We start from the raw sequence: 19,703 nt of genomic DNA on the forward strand, positions 1-19,703 counted from the left end.
CATCCCCGAAGGGAAATTCACATTTCCAGCAGCATCCCTGAGCTGAGAACAATCGAGAACAATCGAAAATAACACGGAGCTGCTAAATCTAGACAGTGACATATTTCACTATTACAGCAAAACAGTTTATAAGCCAAAGCGATTACGGAGAAACCTAAATAAGCGCAACAGACGCATCAGCATCCCAATTAAATCGATTAAAAGAGATGCCAGTAATGAAGTCTATTCCTGTTTCCTATACATTTTCCTTGAACTCAGGGTTTCTGAGGATTACCGTCGCCCACCCCCTCCTTCGGTTCTTGACACCCAGCCCCTCCCCGGCCTCCCCATCCCTGCCCTCGTCACAAGTGCGCAATCGCTCGGTAATGGGGCTCGGGGTTGCCGGCAGGTGGTCCCAGCCTTTTTTATAAAAGGCGGGAGGTGCCGAAGATGCCACGACGGTGATGGCGATGATGACGGAGCGCACTTTTCGGCAGCGGGTCTTCCTCTTGCTCTTGGGCTTGTGTATTCCCAAGGGAGACTGCAGATACATCGAGGTAGGACAGTCATCTAGTCATCTATCATCTTGGTTGCTTCTTTGTTTGTTTGTGACTTTTAAAACAATCATTAATTTATGAAATGAAACAATAAACAATTTGCACAAACTTAGATGAACAATACAATTGTACAATGCATAAATATGTGCCCAAAGGCAGTAGGCTAAAACAGATTTTTTTTAAGTGTCTATCTACCTTAGGGGTGGGCAAATGTTTATTCTAGGGGGCCACCTGAGAAACTGAAAATAATGTGGAAGGCTAGAAAAAACACTAACCTCCATTCTGCATAATTTTAAATTGATATTACCGGTAAGAGTATACTCTATGTTTAATTAAGTCATGCCTAGGGGAAGTGCTTATTCAGTCACATTTCCTAAAACAATGATAAACAAAATGTAAAGGCTTTTATCATTTTAAGTGTTTTACAATTTTAACTTATATTAGTGATCTTATTTAGTCACATTGTTGTTCAACAAATTATTAAAGACATAGATTGCCTGTTAGGCCAAACCAAATTCTCATTATACCTCTATTTCAAAAAGACATATCTACATTTTTTAAGCATTTTCTTTCATTGTAAACATTCCAATCGTGTAACAAAATGACAATGAACAGACATTTTTTAATAATAGCAGCAACAATATGCATTTATGAATAATGCAAATGCAGACATCTTCATGCATATTTAATATGTTGTGTTTCTTTACTCTATGAATAGACCATATTTTGAAATTTATTTTGAAACACTCTGAATTAATTCAAAGTCATATAGTACATTCATTTTTTAAGCACTACTTTAATAATATGCATTGGAAAAACTTAAAATTTGATACCAGAAGCAAATAAGTGTTTTTCTGCATGAAATATTTGTATAAATAAAATTAGTGCTTGGAATTATTTTTCTATATTATGTATTGATAGACATACCCAGCTTTTTGAATGAGAAAAGGGAGAAAAGTGGCACCAAATCATTTTCATTAAACTTTTTATATTTTACCATTTTAAAAATATATATTATGTTTTTAACTTCAGACGGGCCGGATTCAGAAGCCTGTTGGGCCGCATGTTGCCCGCGAGCCATAGTATACTCACACCTGAGCTAAATCCTTCCATAAATGAATAGATTTCTCGCGGCACAATGACTTTTCCATTTTGCGCGAGAATATTGGACATTGAAATTATGGATGATGAGTAGAGAAACAACTGTTGAATATTTGCAGTAAGGATAAGGATTTGAGTTTCACTATTTCTTCAAATTTTAAAATGTTAGATTTTATAAACAGTTTGTTTGCATGTTCTTTATGTTATGCATGAACGTAATAGCTTACCTTCCATAATCGGATAAGCGATTCTATACTGCTCTTTTCCCAAATCTCTATACAAAAATGTAAATAAGGCAACATAAATTAAATGTATATTATATTTAGGGGTTTTGATCGAATGCTGCAATGTTCTTTGTTTATTTGAATCGTATGCTATTTATTTTTCTATTTATATGGGGTTATCTTGGCTAATAATCACTCCAAAACACTTAAACTCTTTACATTTTTCTTATTGGAAAATTACCTACCTTTATTTGTATTTTAGTGTCTTTTCTAGATTTCCCAAATACCTCTTCTTTGTTTTTGATACATTTAATAATAGTTTGTATTTGTCAACCCAATCTTTCACTAAGTTCTACAGTCATTTCTGCCTACAATTCCTGTAGATTTAATATTGTGTCGCTGGCAAATTGAATATATTTTAATTTCGATGATATATGACATCACCAATTCACTATCATCAAACGCCGTTTCCTGACCTTTACCTTGTAGGATAACGACGTCCTCCAGGATGAAATCTATTCCTTATTTAACTCCGAGCCACGGAGGGAGACGGAGCCGGAGTTAATCACTTACCAACGGCCTTTACGTGAGTTTTTTGATGACCTTTCTTAATTAAAGCAAATCTTAAAAAGCTTATCTTCAGCAACAGTCTGCAGCAGATTGTTATTTTTTTGTTTCTTTTTCTTTTTAATACAAATTATCTGCTTGTGATATAGTACAGGGAAATACATATATTAATTATGATTAATTTTCTATACTTAAAGGGTCAATTTTTGTTTAAAACACCCTGTATTTTAGGCAATATTGTGTTGAATAATCTGGGTATTCATTTCGTTTAAAGAAGGGGTGGGTAGTTTTAGTTGTGTCAGGACCAGAACGGAGACAGGACCCACTTGCGTTGCGTTTCTCACAAGTTTTGTTGGAAGAAAGAGAAGGGGTTGCCCCCACGTTCCGGAGATCGCTGGGCGCGGGAAGCAGGTCGCTGTGAAGTCCTACTTCCGTGGCGAGCAATGGCGATGTCAGGAACGGAAAAACGGGTCAGTAGCCGGGACAGGAGAGCAAAAACGTGGTCGAGTTCAGAAGCGAGTCGTAAGCCAGGAAAGGAGAGTAGACGTGGTCTGGGACAAAAAAGGTCGAAAGCCGGGACGGGAGAGTAGACGTGATCAGTATCAAAAACGGGACAGACGGGAGCAAGAACAGTTGGGAGTCAGGGTCGGAAAAGGCTTGCCTAGTGTTAACTGAGGTTCGCAGACGGACTGACAACAGGTGACAGAAAGGAGTGGGTCTAAATAGGGACAGGGAGCCGATTAGAGTCCGAGGCAGTTGGCGCCAAAGGAGCGGGCACAGGTTCATGCATAACGGTAATCATGACATGTTGCCCTTAAAAAGTTTGAAATTAAATATTTTCTCCAATAAATATGTGTTAACAATGCCCAACTAAGAGCCTTTATATACATTTTTTCTATCGCGCCTATCTGCTTTTCTCTTACTTTTACCTTTAGTGTTTCGGCCGCGGAGCACATAACGCTGGAGGAAAGGAGGCGGGGAGGATAGAGTGGAGGAGAGTGATATTAAGAACGTGTTCGCAGTTTTATTTTATTCTAGGATGAAAATGGTGAAAGTAAGGAAATGACTGTTTTAAATGCAGTCCAAATGCCAACCCAAATCCCAAAAAGGATAAAAAAGATGAGTTTATACGCGCCCAAAAAGGTTACCGTACATGCACGTGCAACAAAATGTCATGACAGTCACTGCAATAATGGTTCCAACCAGAAGATGGTGTCAGCAAGTTGAATATTTTGAAGTTACGGACACCACCTTTAACTTGCATCAAATGTTTTGGGCAGTTTTTCTTCCTTAAAGTGATCTGTGTTTCTTTTAGAGACTGAGCTTTGTTTTGTTGACAAATACAGTTTACTGAGCTTTTTGAAAAGACAGTTTCTTGAATGAACAAATAGGCACTTATTGTAACAATTATGGGCAGCACGGCGGCGCAGTGGTTAGCGCGTGTGCGGCACAGTTCTGAGGTCATGAGATTGAACCTTCCGGTGTGGAGTTTGCATGTTCTCCCTGTGCTTTCGTGGGTTTCCTCTGGGCACTCTGGTTTCCTCCCACATTCCAAAGACATGCATATCAGGTGAATTTGCCGGTCCGAAATTGTCCCTAGGTGTGAATGAGCGAGTGAGTTGTCTGTCTCTGGTGCCCTGCGACTGGCTGGCAACCAGTTCAGGGTGTCAAGGTGCCAGAAGAAAGCTGGGATAGGCTCCAGCACCCCCGAGACCCTACTGAGGATAAGCAGTGCAGATAATGAATGAATGGATGTATGAATGTAACAATTATTCGATTGTAGGTCACCTTCGTTGGTCTTTTGAGTTTTTGGGGGACTTTATTTGTGTTCAGGGTGAAGAACATAGACAAGGAATTCACGACATAGATATCAGACTGCCACTTGTCTGGTGTTTTGTGTTTCCTCCTAAGTCTTACATTTTGACAAAAAAACTCTATTGCCCCTTACAACCTTATGTTTGGCAGACAGCTTATATTACCAGGGGCTCAGCTTTTGGTTTCTAGTTGACCATCCATCAGGTTCCCATTCTCAGTAGGTTCGTGATCTTAAATCAAACCTCAAGTCAAGCTACACTACAGCCAGTTTTCAATTCAAATTAAACTAAACCAATCACATTTTCTAGTCTGGATTTCAGCCTATTTTAGACAATTTTATGTTTTCATTCATGCTTATCTTTAAAGAATGATATTTTGTTAGAATGGAAGACAGCTCAGTCTTTGGTAAACGGATTATCCTCGGAAAAGCTGGAGCAAGTGGCAAGAGAGAGGCAAGTCTGGGTTTGCCTGCTTAATCTGATGCCCTCGCGACCCTAACCAGGATAAGCAGAAGAACATGGATGCTTGGTTAAACCGATTATGGTTTTTTAAAAGACGATTCATAGTCGTAAAGCAGAGGCAGCTTGCTTTTGTTGATTTCAGATACTGTATGACGATTAAAAGGGGGTGTTTTTTCCCTAAAATATTGAAAGTGAAATAGTTTCTTAAGTATGTATTAACAATGCCTAACTGAGTTCAAAGAGCTTTCATTTTCCATTGCGCCTATCTGCCTTTAGCTTACTTTTAGCAGAGCTTTCCGGGGCGAAACACAATATTTGGGGCGGCAGTAGCTCAGGAGGCAGAGCGCTCGTCTTGGGATCAAGGGATCCCAGTTCGAATCCCGGCTCGTCCGTGTTACATGTCGAAGCTTCTTTGGGTAAGACACTGAACCCCTAATACCCCCAATAAGCAGGTTAGCGCCTTACATGGCTGCAAGGCCGCTATTGGGAAATGTGGAGCACATTGTAAAGCGCTTTGGGAAGTCATTGACTTGAAAAGCGCTATATAAATGCAGATCATTTCAGATCATTTCAATATGTCCGAGGAATGGAAGCGAATTGTGTTAACTTGAAACATCAAAGGCATGTGAAATGCGAATGGCTACCAATTCAGAAGCCCAAAAACAACTTAATTAATCAACAATTAATCATTTATTAAATATTAAGATGCTATTATTGTACTTGTTTACTTACCATTTGGATCATAAAACTATTCAAATGTTCTGAATTTCAGTTTTCTTAAATATGAATATTCATTATTTTTTTCTTGTTTTTCATTATACAAAATCAGTAATATTTGCGTGGAATTGAAACCAATATATTCAATTGTGAGGAATGTTGGATCGTAATTTGTTAAATATTACAATTTTCCAAAATTCCTTAAAAGTGGGGTGTGTCGTTTGAAGTGTCATTGAAAATATGAAAGTAAAATATTTTCTCTATTAAATATGTGTTAATGCCAAACTGAATCGAAGAACCCTTCTGATTATATTACTACCACACCTATCTGCTTTTATCTTACTTTTAGCAGAGCTGTTCAGAGCGGAACACATTAGGATTGAGGAATAGGGGGTGGGGTGTTGGAGAGTGACGTTCTGTAGCATAAAAGAGAATAGAAAATAGAGAGAATATACCTTTATTAACATTGTTAGAAAATGGGTTGAACGTATTGTGACAACGAAATTGGACGTGGCACTCCAGTCTCACATTTCACAGTGAGGATAAAAAAAAACAAAAAAGATAAACGATCATTTACACAATATTTACACAAGAAAGTGTGGGGTGGTAAAATGGTGAAAGTAAGAACAGGCCTTCCTCAGGTAAAGTCCAAACACCAACCCAAACCCCAAGAAAAAGGAAAAAAGGAGAGTTTATTCAAGCACATCTAAAGAATGCATGTTCTTCTACGCGTACTATTAATGATCTGACTGAAGCTGCAATTATGACACAAGCCAGGAGATGGTGGCAGAGAGTAATAACATACACTTTTATACAGGCGTAGATATTTTGTGTTTTTCAAAAAAAAGTCATGTTTTCCTAAATTTCAGGTTCCCTCATCGATCGCTTCGCACATTTTTATCAATCTCGAGTCTTCGAAAAGCAGACAAACATGCGGCGTATGTGGTTTTCAGGTTGTGTGGACATGGTGGCGGCCGAGGGTCGCTTCACCTTCACGGCCGAGCATCCTCAGCTCAGCTGCGCCGTCTTCTTCATGGCCGAGCCCAATGAGATCGTCAGCATCGAGTACGATAACGTCGACATCGACTGCCAGGCGGGAGATTTTATCACGGTGAGGTCATCTTTGCCACAGGAAATTGAAAAACACAAAAACAAAACGCCAGAACAGAGATATGTCTTCTTGAAATGGCCCTTACAAAATATAAAAAAATGGGACAGGCCTTTATTGTCTTTTTCCCTCATGTATTGCAGAAGCATTGAATTTGTGACTGTGTCGGTAGATATTGAAAATAAAATCGATAATTGCCAATTTTCTCTAACCCAAAGTTTGCCCGACCCTGCAATAGAAGGTTTGAAACCACTCTGAAAAAAATTAAATTACTTAATGCTAATACTTATACAGCACAGAATCGCAGTGCCGTGTCAGGCCAAACTTGACAGTTGTCGTTTTGTATTTGTGCAGAATATTCGGGATATGCAATCTGTCACATCAGAAGCTCTGAAAAGCCCTGAAAACAATTTTATGCTAAATGCTTAATTAGCATATCGTAGTGGTGCCACAAATTTGGCACTTACACGATCGTGATGCAGAATATTTGGAAGATGTGAGCAGTCACTTTAGAGCAGGCATGTCAACCTCGGTTTGGTTCAGGGGCCGAATCCTGACTTTATGTTCTCAACAGGATCAGGAAAACAAATGTCAAAGGGAAATATTTTAAAAACAAGTTCAGTACTATGCTTTCTCACTCAGCCTACATTTTAGCCTACCCTACAAATTATAAACACGGATGACAAGGGATCTTTTCCAAGCACAACACATTTATTGACAAACAATAGAAACATAATTTTCATGTTTGGCATTGAATGTGTCAGCAAAGTCTTTATCTCAACTGTTGAATTAATGCTGCTTTACAGCTGAACCAATTCACCACACTAAACCCTCTCAAGTAGGAACTATGACTTAAATATGCCTGCCTCAATTGTCCTACTCCTTTGAAATAAATGAAAAAGAAATACAAAATAAGAGTTTTAGCAGTGAAAAGGCAATAAAATCAGATGCAGGCTGGGCCTACTGAAGCTGACAAAAATACTGCTTAATATTGTTAAACAAGAAACCAGATAAATCTTATTATTTGCTAGGTTATTTTAAGTCATACACATCTCATTGCAAATGTTTATTTCCAGCTATTGACTCATGTTAGTGCTGCACAAAGGACATCAGCTCTTTTACGACATTACTGCCCTCAAACGGTAGGAGGGAACCCCTCAAGGGCCGGATACCAAACGGCTAAATAAATATATAAATAAATAAATAAATACACAAAAGAAAATAAGTTGCGTAGGCTGCAGCACCGGGACGGCTGATGGTCCTTGGCCATCGCAACCAGGCGCGGCTGAGGGGCAGATTTCCCTGACGCAGAGACAGGAAGCAGGCGCGGCCAAGGGGCATTCTCCTCGCCACTGGGACAGGAACCAGGCACGGCCAAAGGGTCTTTTCTCCTCGCCCCAGAGACAGGAACCAGGCACGGCCAAGGGGCTTTTTCCGCCAGGACAGGGATACAGAGGCTTCCTCCTGGGTCCTTTGTTGGTCGGGTTGTACTGTTATGGTTTTTCGAGGATGGACCCATGTGGGGGAAGCAGGAACTGAGGCAAGGGTGCTCAAAACAAGGAAAATTTTTATTAACAAAATCAGGAACAAAGTTTCAAACAAATAAGTGGTCACAAAGCATCTAACAAAAGGTCCAAACCAGAAACTACAAACAAAAACCAAACATGATGCAGCAATGGCAAAGGAATTGTGCGCTGTTAAAAATGTCCTCAATAAGGGTCAGGATAATTAGGGACAGGTATGTGTTATTAGACACATTTGTCTCAATTACAACTCTGCTAGGCACCTTCTGGTGGACAAAATGCTAAATGCTAATCCTTGAATGGCGCATACTAGTGACTACCATTCCAAAAAATCTAACAAACCCCTTTTCTATTGAAGGTGTTTGATGGATGGGTGATGAAGGGGGAGAAGTTCCCTAGCTCACAGGACCACCCGCTCTCCACGCGTGAGCGCTACGTGGGCTACTGCGATTCAGTCACCTCCACCAGGGGCAGTGTGCGATCCTCGCAGAACGTGGCCATGATCTTCTTCCGCGTGCACAACGCCGGCAGCAGTTTTACTGTCACGTTCAGGAAGCTCGTAAACCCTTTCCGTAAGTGAATACATTCCGTGATTACAGTGGTACCTCTTTATACGAACATCTCTCCGCACGAGGATTTTAATTCACGAGTTTTTAAAACAAAAATCGACCTCACTTTACGAAGGCAAATCGAGTTAACGAGTAGTCCCAGCGGCTACCACAAGAGGTCGCTCAAGACCGCTCACTGCCATCAGCTATGTTCATGTTGTACATGCAGTTCTCAGCCACCTGATTCTGCCCTGTAGAGAACCTGTATTCCGCAAGTTTGTTTTAATTGTTATTATTTAATCTCATTTCATAGCATCCCCTATTTGTGTCTTTTTGTAAGGCGTCTGAGAAAAATGGGTCATGATGACAATCCAAATAAGGCAAAAAATTAGAGTGAACAAGCCAAGGAGTACAATTGGGAAGCAGCGACTGCCGGTCACAAAGCCGCAGAATAATTTGTGCAGCGCATTAATTTCTAAGGAGAGCTGTATTCCTATTGCAAAAAACAGCGAAGAAGAAGATGAACCAGAGACAGGGTTGGGTAGGGTTACTTTAACTTGATTACTTTCAATTACTTTTGGATTACTCCAATACCAAATATGCTAATACAAGACAAAAGAAACTAAATATGAATAAAATGACTAAATTTTGTGCAGGCTTGGGGAGTAACGGAATACATGGAACGGCAAAAATGATGTTGGCAAGCTGTTTGGATTTATTTTCATTTTGTTTCTGTCGCATTTGATGTTCGTTTTGCCGGAGATCAAAGAGATCAAAGCCAGGAGAGAAAGCTTACCACGTGTTGTGAGTCATCATTTTATTCATATTTATTTTCTTTTATTAGCATATTTGGTATTGGAGTAATCCAAAAGTAATTGAAAGTAATCAAGTTGAAGTAACCCTACCCAACCCTGACCAGAGAGAATGGTATCTGCAAAGGAGATATAAGAGAGGGGATGGCTAAGTGGGAATAAGTTGAAGCTTTCGTTAAAAAAAATAAAAAATAAAAAAATTAGCAACTGGTCGTCCGACAGCTATCATTAATGACAATCGCCTCACACATTTCTGTAATATTTTAAAGGGGAGGCAGAGCTAAATTTCCTTGAATATATATTTTTAAAAGACCTGTTGAAAGTGATGAGAGTTGAGAGTCCAGCTGAAATGGCAAAAGAAAGTGTTGAATGAAAACTGAAACAGGAAAAAGTAATTGGGCTGTAAAACAGTTCACATTCATTTAAAGTTGCAGTAACTTTAATTTTAAGTGTGCTTTAAGTGCATACGTATCATCAATAGTCGTGTGCGGTCATTGCCCCCACCAATGTTCCCTGTAATTTTCCACGGGTCTGAGCGTTCACACAAAGTCGGTGAGCAACGCTTGAAACAACAGTGAGCAACAGCAATCCCAAGTGTGGCAACTAAGTCATTATCAAACATGTCCAAAACTTGTCATCACGTTACATTTTGTTGAGTTTCCGGCAATGCAAAATTATTTTTCTCTTTTGAATGAATTGACTCATGTACTATTGCAAAGGTTGTACGGCCTACAAACGTCGCTTGTTCCTACAATTCTTTCACAAGATATCCATTTCTTCTTATTTCCTGATATATTTTGTCGCACAATAGTAACATTTTTGGAGGCTTATTTAGTCGGTTGTAAGATACAGAACTGTACTTAATCACATTTTTTAGTGGAAGTACAATGTTGGCAACAAGATTCACTTGATATAACTGGAAATTATTTGAATGCAACACAAACTTTTTCTTCTTTTTTCTGTTTTTTTCTACTTTTTTTTTAATTCTTTTAAAAAAATCTCATTGTGTTTATTTTTTCTGAGCTGTTGCCTTTTTCGTTTTGTTCTCTATTTACTTTTTTCCAACATTTCTTTCTTTTCCGTTTTTCACTGCTTTTTTCTAAATTTTTCCTTCTTTTTTTCTATCCTTTTGTTTCTTTTTTTCCTCAGCTTTTCACTACTTTTTCATTTTGGTATTTTTTTTCTTTTTTGTTCTACTCCCCCCTTCCTTTAAATCATTCTGTGCATAATTCTACATAATATTTGGTCATGTTGGGATTAAAGGAGCAAAAACAACCTGAAGAGCCGTTTAGGACCCGAAAGAAGCCGGTTCTCGACAAACTCTACTAACTTTACTCAACTTCGTTCTACTTCGACTCGACTTCAAAATACCGCATTTAGGACACAACGCCAGGGGAACCCGTGTATTTTTGAACTTCATGCAATGCAACTTTGACTTAAGTCGCTTCTTAATGAGTCATTTTGAGCCCTCATTTTTGTGCGCTGGCTAGATTTTCTTGTGCGCTGAGAATGTGCGAGCAGTGCGCAATTGCGCACGCACGCAGTTTAGAGGGAACACTGGCCCCCACCCCTCCTTACTCATGCCCCTCTGCAGCACACGCACACCTTTGTTACAGCAATTCATAATAAACTTTATTTAGACATGTTTATGTTTAATCACTACTTCAATGTGTTTTAGTGATCAGGAAGATGTGTTTTATAGCTAATTAGGTTTCACTTTGATCCATGTAGGAGGCTAGGAATATGCAAATTTGTTTTTAATTTTGTAATATCGAGAAAATGTGCTCGTTAACACGATCTACGTGCACGATCCTGGAACAAATTAAGATCGAAGTACCACCTACACCCAAGTTTGGTGATATCAAAAATTGTTCCTATAGTTCGGCTATGTCGTATCTAAAATTATGAACATTGTGAATATTTTTGTCAAAACTATAAATTCCTGCTACTTTATGTTGCCATTATAGAAGAACAACATTCGTACAATAATTAATTATCGTGTCGCATTTGGCCCGTTGCAGCCTGCAATGTGATCTCGCAGTCACCAGAGGGCGCTTTCACAATGGTGAGCCCACAGCAGCACAAGAACTGCAGCTTCTCCATCGTCTACCCTGTAGAGGTCGACATTTCAGAATTTTCCTCCTTTGGATTCCGTGGCAACTTTGCAAAGGTGAGGTAACAAAAACCGAAATACAATTTAAAAAAAGGTTAATCCCATACCTGTCAACCTGTACGGTTTTGCCGTACAAAGTACGTTTTTTATGCATTTTAAGACGAGTACGACGTACAAGGAAATCTGTACGGAAAAACGCAAATTTGTCAATGATGGGTATAATCCGGTATGCACCGACTATCATGAAACGGCAAATTAATCAAGTTAAACGAGTTCGCCGCGGTATCCTCTATCTCGGTATCGTTTTTTTCGTTGCAAACAAAGCGAGCGGTTAGATGCTACTGTGCGTATGCGTCTGCCGCCTGGAGATATCCCATCATGCATCATTCCGAAAAAAGAAATATGGTGTACGATTATTTTGTATTTTGTACGCGAAAATACGACAGTTTGTACGGGCATAGAGCCGTGGAGGTTAACAGGTATGTACCGTAAATTCCGGACTATAGAGCGCACCTGATTATAAGCCGCACCCACCACATTTTAAGAGGAAAACCGATTTTCTACTTACACAAGCCGCACCTGTATATAAGCCGCATGCGCCCACATTGATGCTAGGTCCTTAGCTTGGCCTTTTGTGTACTTTCTATGAAGTCACTATCTTTGATTTTTGCATTTCGGAGATGGAATATGAGCTTGCTCTGTCCACTCCACGCATCGGCCCGGTATTGCAGTACCTCCGGGAACGGTGCATTCGCAATGATCGCAGCAAGGCTTTAGGGCTAGGACCTTAGCTTGGCCTTTTGGCTGAGAGTAAGTGTCCCGGCTCCTAGGCTTTGTAGCGTATTATGAACTGACCCGATAACGGATAATGGATAATGAATAACGAAGATAGATCAAGAACCCTTAAAAACCCCATTAATAAATGTAACAAAAACACAAAATTAACCCAAACCCGACTTTAAGTCCTGCAATTGAAACTAAATGTCCTTCATTAAAGTAAATGGTCCTAAAATCACAGCCGACAAAATGAACGGAAAATGATACCGGTAAGTTCGATGCAGACCTGCAGAGTCCGGGTCCCGTTGAAAGTAATCCAAGGAAAAAAGTGTATATTTCCAAAGGTAAGGGTGGGAAAAATATATATCCACTATTGTCCGCCGCGTCCACAAACAGGTCTCACCTTTACCCCACTTCCCGTCACCCCGCGTTTGTTCCGCCCCTTCTTTTTCATTCGCCCGTGCAAAACATATCAGAATAAGTGTCTAAAATAAATACATTACAAAAATATACAGTTGCAAATACATATTATACATGGTTACACATATTTACAAAGAAAGACGGTACACCGAGAGAGTTTTCAAAGCTTTAATAATAATAATATAACTTTCATCCCAAACGGTGCCTGTGAAAGGGCAGTCAATGGTAGGAACCGCTAGCAACACGCTCGCAACACAGTAAACGGATCTGGTAAAAAAATATACCGTACTTGTAAAAATCACGGTAAACCGTCCTCATCTACCTCCTTAGAACTGAAGCCATCAAAGTCGTCTTCCTCAGTGTCGGAAAGAAACTTTGTCATATAGACATCGTCCCACACTCCCGCAGCCTCACTCGCGCTGTCACTGTCGCTGGAACTCTCATCCACTCCTGATTCTGTGCTCTGTTTCCTTCTTTATCGGACTGCTCAATTGCTTTTAGCTTGAAAGCTGCGTCATGTGCCTTTCTTTTTGCATTTTGCATGATGAGGGTATGTTTACGCTAATTTAATTTATGCACAAGCCAAGAAGTTGCAGTCTTCCTCGGCGCATATATTCCACCGGTCTAAATCTTACCTTTTGTACTCGAGCGCCGCTGGCGGCCGCTAGAAAAATTACATAAATGGGCCGCATCACTGAATAAGCTGCAGGGTTGAAAGTTTGGGAAAAAAGTAGCGGCTTATAGTCCGGAATTTACGGTAATACAGAGCTGAAATAGAGCAAATTTGGTATGAACAACCATAAAAAAAAAAAAATAACTATGACATTGGGACAATCTAACCACCAGCTCAGTAGCCTAGATGGTAGTGTGCCCGCTTTGAGACTGGGACATACCTAATTGGTATAATGGCGGCGCCCTCTGGCTGCGGCTGCATCGACCCGCTACAACGGGTCAGGTGTATCGACATTTCGTTCTGTGTACATTGTTACAAAGAATGACAATACAAAGGAAATTATTATTATTATTATTATTATTACATACCTGTCAACACGGGGCAATTTCAGGTTCAAAGCTCAGGGGGGTAGAGCACCCAAAGTCTGGCTGTTTTTCCCCTATTTAAATTAAAGTAATTAGAGATCATTCAACACTGTTCAGGAGTGTCACTTCCCATTTGTGAACATCGCATTCTACTGCAAAATGATCCACTGTTGCCGACCCCCGGTTTAAGAGTTTGGGTTAGGGTAGTGTTAAAATGAAATACATACACATAAATGATCAAACTTAATTGTCTAAAATATCCATCTAAAACTGCTTGACAGGTCACGCTTGTATTCAAACAGTATTTTGACCATTTCACTTTTTGTTTAGTCTAAAATCCTGGCTCCACCCCTACCCTTCAAACCCCGCCCCTTCCAGTGGCCCACGTCCAGTTGTGAGTCCGACTCTGAAGACATGGTGCAGCTTCTCGGCGGAAACGGTCTGGACACGTCCAAGATGCTCGCTTTCACAGAGCTCTGTGGCTCTTCTACCAGGCCCAGTAAGTTCTGGATATGTTTTTTAACACTTGATTTCTATCACTGTTAGTTTTTATTGGCTTATTTTGAAAACTTTGATGGGTTTTAGAATAGAATAGAATATACCTTTATTGTCATTGTTACAACATGGGTTGAATATATTGTGACAACAAAATTGGATGTGGCACTTCAATCCCACATTTTACAGCGAGGACAAAGAAAACAAAGAGATAAAGGTACAAAGAAGATGTTTGTACTGTCCTTGTTGCATAGGCTTTTTTTTCCTCCGGAGGGGGGAGTATGAGGGGGTGAGGGACAGACAGAGATGGCCGGATCCAACTAGATGTTTGATCTTACTGTACACACGGTCCAGTGTTTTTTTTGCCTAATTGCTCAGTCCACGAATTTGGGAAGTACACTCCTTAAGCATGCCTGATTAAAGTCGCCGGCGACGATAAAAGCTCCGTCGGGGTGTGCGAGCTGCTCTTTATTGATAGCAGCGGGCAGGAGATGTAGCGCTATGCTAACGTTAGCATCCGGTGGAACGTTAGCGTCCGGTGGAACGTAAACAGCAACCACAATGACCACAGTTAGCTCTCTTGGTAGATAGAAGGGTCTACACCAGACCTGGGCACTCCGGTCCTGGAGGGCCGCATGTTCTGCATGATTTTTGGGGTTTCTCTGATCCAATACAGGTGATTCCAATCACCAGTATCGTTAACGAGCACTTGCTAGCTTGCTAACGAGGTTATAATTTGTATCACCTGAGTTAAAGAAGAGCAAACTTCAAAATCTGGCAGGACGTGCGGCCCTCCAGGACCGGAGTGCCCAGGTCTGGTCTACACGATACTGCTAGAAACTCTATATCGAGTGAGCAGTGTGTGTCAATTATTCGGCTGTTGTTGTAGCGCATATTCCCCCACCCCTGTTTTTACCGGAGTCTCCGTCTCGTTCGTGCCCGTGAAGCGTGCGTCCTGCTAGTTGGACTGCGGCATTGGGGAAGCCAAGACTCCGTGATGACAAAAATACTCCAATTTCAGACGAAGCTGTTGGTGGCGAGTTGGTCTTTGAGGGTGCATGGGAGGTTGCCTATCCGGTCTACATGTGTTTTGTGGACTTGGAGAAGGCATTCGACCGTGCTACTCGGGAAGCCCTGTGGGGGTTGCTTCCGGGCTGTGCGGTCCCTGTATGCCCGGTGCCAGAGTGTGGTCTGCATTGCCGGCAGTAAGTCGGATTCGTTTCCAGTTGACCCCGCCAGGGCTGCCCTTTGTCACATATTCTGTTCATAACTTTTATGGACAGAATTTCTAGGCGTAGCCTTTGTGGGGAAGGAGCCCAGTTTAGGGGCCTCAGCAATGCATCTCTGCTTTTTGCAGATGATGTGGTGCTGTTGGTTTCCTCAGGCCGTGATCTTCAGCTCTCACTGGTGTGATTCGCAGCCGAGTTTAAAGCAGCCGGGAGGAGCATCAGCACCTCTAAGTCCGAGACCATGGTACTCAGCCGGAAAAGGGCGGCATGCACCCTTAAGGTTGGGGATGAGATCTTGCCCCAAGTGAAGGAGTTCAAGTATCTTGGGGTCTTGTTCGCGGGAGAGGATAGGATGGAACGAGAGATCGACAGACGGGTCGATGCAGCATCTGTTGTCATGCGGACCCTGTACCGGTCCGTTGCGGTGAAGAGTGAGCTGAGCCGAAAGGCAAAGCTCTCGATTTACAGATCGATCTACGTTCCGACCCTCACCTATGGTCATGAACTGTGGGTTATGACAGAAAGAACACGGTACCGGATACAACTGCCTGAAATGAATTTCCTCCGCAGGGTGTCTGGGCTCTTCCTTAGAGATAAGGTGAGAAACTCGGGAGGGACTCTATGTAGAGCCACTGCTACTCCGCATTGAGAGGAGCCAGAAGATGTGGCTCGGGCATCTGATGAGGACACCTGGACACCTCCCTCGGGAGGTATTCCGGGCATGTCCCCCTGGCAGGAGGCCCTGGGGACAACCCAGGACACGCTGGAGAGACGATGTCTCTAGGCTGGCCTGGGAACGCCTCGGGATCCCGTCGGATAAGCTGGAAGAACTGGCTGGGGATAGGGAGATCTGGGCTTCCTTATTAAGGCTGCTGCCCCCGGATAAGCGGAAGATAATGGATGACAGAAGTCAGAGGGATGGGTGGGGGTAGGCAGGAGTTTAGAGTCCTGACAGCCTGATGAAATAATCCGTCCTTGAGCCTGCTGGTTGTGACACTGAGACTCTGCAGTCTTTTTCCTGACGGCAGCAGGTTGAAGAGGCTATAAAACAGGTTGGTGGGTTGGTGGGCAATGCAGTTGAGGCAGGAGTTGTAGATGTCCAGGATTGATGCTAGTGCGACTGGCTGGAAACCAGTTCAGGGTGTCCCCTGCCCGCTGCCCGATGTTAACTATGATGGACTCAAGCACCCCTGCGACCCTAGTGGGGATGAGCGGTGCAGAAACAGGATGAATGGAGAACCGCAGGTTCGAGAGCATTCTCCATTCAGGCCCTGGTGTTGTGGAGTGCTCTGCCTCCTGAGATTTGATCCGCAACCTCAGTAGAACTGTTTAAATCTTGGCTTAAAACACACTTCTATCCTATAGTTTATGAAACACCTATAGTTCATTGTTGACAATATCTGTGTATTATTTGTTATTGCAACATCTGTTGCAGCCTGGTTATCCTAGAAGGGGGATTACCTCATGTGCGGTCCCTTCTCAAAGTTTCTTCATTTTCCTCATGTTGAGGCTTTTGAGTTTTTCCTTTTCCTTATGTAGGTTCGGGACCAGGGGATGGTGTAATAATCGTCAGTAATTTAAAATAATCTGTGGTCTGTGCAGCCCTTTGAGACTCCTTGTGATTAAGGGCTATACAAATAAACACGACTTGACTCGACTTGACTTTATTTCCCTCTATTGTCTCCCGCAGGCCGCGTGAAGGCAGGCTGCGAAAACACAGTGGTGCGCATGGTATCCAGCGGCCGCTACGTCAACAGGGTTACCTTCAGTTACCACCTGCTGGACAGCCGTGAACTGCAGAGGCTCCGCCTCAACAACGTGGAGAATTTCTGCTCGGTGGACTGAGCTCCGTCATCCCTACGAGCAAAATACCAAACGCGAATACGATTGTCAATCGAGACAAACTTTGTGTTACTATTTTGTTTGCCCCCGACCGACCAGTTGTAGTGTTTATTGAATAAAGTCCTCTCTGCTGCTTTTGTTGTGATGATCATTTTTGTGATGAGCGATGCTAAACTGAATTTGTTGTCAAGAGTAACAAAAACGTTCTTTGCCATTTGTATACACATGCTTTTTTGTAATAAAACCACACTGCATAGGAAAGCAATAAAATGTCTTTTTTTTCTTTCTGAAGTAAACATTTTTACAAATGAATGGAGTGATTAAAACTCTAGCCATGGTGACTATCTATCTATCTATCTATCTATCTATCTATCTATCTATCTATCTATCTATCTATCTATCTATCTATCTATCTGTCTGTCTGTCTGTCTGTCTGTCTGTCTCTCTGTCTGTCTCTCTGTCTGTCTGTCTCTCTGTCTGTCTCTCTGTCTCTCTGTCTCTCTGTCTGTCGATCTATGAAAGCGTCTATATATTAAAGGGGCCTGAGACTGCAGATTATTTTTTATTTTATTATGCCTATCAGCCCATGGCATGTTATTAAAAAAAGAAAACAGTTATTGCTGCATGAAAAAATGAATATTTACTTATGATGCCCTCAACATGGTGGGTGTGTCTCAGGACGCTCATCAATGTTGAGCTAACACCAGGAAAATCTCTTTCCGGCTTAACAATCATCTGTCCTGACATATGCGACAAATGAACCCCTTCGAAACTATCACCAATCTCTTTGGCTGCCACGGGCAAGAGAACAGACGCTATCTGAAGAAAAGTGGTTTTACTAGATGCTTCATCTTTTCCACACCCCTGAAGCTATTTTCTAACCATGCATGTTATGGCTTTGGGCTAATTACCTCCATGAAGAACAGTTATGTGTCAATGCTAAGAAATTGTCATAACTTGGGGACTCCCAAACAGTTCAGTCACAGATTGGACATTATGTACATTGGTTATATTGAGTCATCTGTTTTGATTTTTGAGGTAATTACCTCTCTAAGGAACAATTATCTGCAGTTTTGTGGCTAGCATATGTCAATGCTAAGAAATCCTCATAACCTGGGTACTCAGTCACAGATTTTGGGTATAAATATTTTTGCAATACTTGAACAAATCAATGCCATTGAACATGGAGGTAATCAGTCCGTTTTTGGGTGTTCTCCAGCACAAATTTTACCTAAGCTTCCTTAAAAATGATAGCATTTCTAAATTCTCTTGTCTTTAATAAAAGACAGGACAGGCTTAAATAAAAAAATGTCAAGTCATGTTTATTTGTATAGCCCTTAATCACAAAGAGTCTCAAAAGGCTGCACACACCACAGACTATTGCAAACTACAGACAATTATTACACCATCCCCTGATCTAAAACCTACATGAGTGCAAGGAAAAACTCAAAAACCTCAACATGAGGAAGAAAATGCTAGTTTAAAAATTAAGTAAAACAAAGCAAAAATGTGAAAAACGCAGCGTCAGAAACACCCCACTGCCTTGAAATGGCTTATTCCATTTTATTCCTATCACTGCTCTCTTAAAAATCATCCCATTAAGAATAAAATGGAAGATATTCTGAGAGTTATGTATTTTTTCCTCATTAGGTGACCACATTGTCATTATATTTTTATTAATTATCTTCTAACAGTATACTATTAAAAAAACTTGATACAGATTTTTGTGATAATTAATTGTCTTTTGGGGAATAAAACAGCGTGTGTTTGAGAACACAGAGGCATAATATTTATTTATGATTTTATCATTTATTTCTTATTTAAATGTATTTTTAATTAATGTATTTTTCTTTAACCAGCCAGACACTCTGGGTGCTCGGAACCCCCAAAACTCTGAACCCAAAATATCCCTGCTGCTGCGGTTAACTTATCTTACATGCTAAATTACCATGAAAGTACTATTAAACTTTTTTACCACACTTTCTAAATAAAAAAAACCCCTTCTATATATATTTTTTTCCATTCCAAAAAGAAAACAGTCAATTATAAATCTATTAAATTATCTCTTGTATATTTAAACCAAAGAACAACCCCTTTTTATGGTCAACGTTTTTTTTTTTTTTTTTTACAAATAACTTCTGTTCTTTCGAATGGGTTTTAGAAATAATCTCACGGATGTATTGCACTATTGATTTGGTCTAGGTTATATTTCATAGAGGCTGGGTGGTTAGCCCAAAGCTCAGCCGTGCAGAGGTCCAGGGTTTGAGTCCAGCTACGGCAGCCTCCCCGTGTGGGGTTTGTATGTTATCCCTGTGACTTGACTTTGTGGGTTTCCTCCAGGCACTCCGTTTTTCTCCCACATTCCAAAAACATGCAT

The 19,703-nt window shown here is 41.0% G+C and overlaps 1 protein-coding gene and 1 pseudogene across 2 annotated transcripts; both read left to right on the forward strand.

Annotated features, from left to right (window-relative positions):
- The first annotated feature begins 352 nt into the window (after positions 1 to 352).
- Positions 353 to 17,461, forward strand: crhbp (corticotropin releasing hormone binding protein). Of its 2 annotated transcripts, none has more exons than XM_088355726.1 (7): positions 353 to 536; positions 2,351 to 2,447; positions 6,375 to 6,532; positions 8,411 to 8,624; positions 11,434 to 11,582; positions 14,091 to 14,259; positions 17,175 to 17,461. In XM_088355726.1, exons 1-7 carry the CDS (start codon positions 444 to 446, stop codon positions 17,327 to 17,329), a joined length of 1,035 nt encoding a protein of 344 aa, XP_088211852.1. In that variant the 5' UTR covers positions 353 to 443; the 3' UTR covers positions 17,330 to 17,461. The 2 variants fall into 2 exon arrangements, with proteins under 2 accessions (XP_088211852.1, XP_088211853.1); XM_088355727.1 differs by having other exon boundaries at positions 354 to 536; positions 14,139 to 14,259.
- On the forward strand, positions 12,130 to 12,281 carry LOC148350308 (U2 spliceosomal RNA; annotated as a pseudogene).
- Positions 17,462 to 19,703: the final 2,242 nt, after the last annotated feature.

Source organism: Urocampus carinirostris, chromosome 16, assembly GCF_059441175.1.
Source record: "Urocampus carinirostris isolate Australia breed hairy pipefish chromosome 16, RoL_Ucar_1.0, whole genome shotgun sequence".
NCBI classification, from domain to species: Eukaryota; Metazoa; Chordata; class Actinopteri; order Syngnathiformes; family Syngnathidae; genus Urocampus; species Urocampus carinirostris.

Bases quoted from the DNA above. Each gene is read 5' to 3' on its own strand.
- crhbp (XM_088355726.1), top strand. From the start codon at position 444: ATGGCGATGATGACGGAGCGCACTTTTCGGCAGCGGGTCTTCCTCTTG. The intron at 537-2,350 runs GTAGGACAGTCA...TTTACCTTGTAG, and splicing joins GAGACTGCAGATACATCGAG to GATAACGACGTCCTCCAGGA. The intron at 8,625-11,433 runs GTAAGTGAATAC...GGCCCGTTGCAG, and splicing joins GAAGCTCGTAAACCCTTTCC to CCTGCAATGTGATCTCGCAG.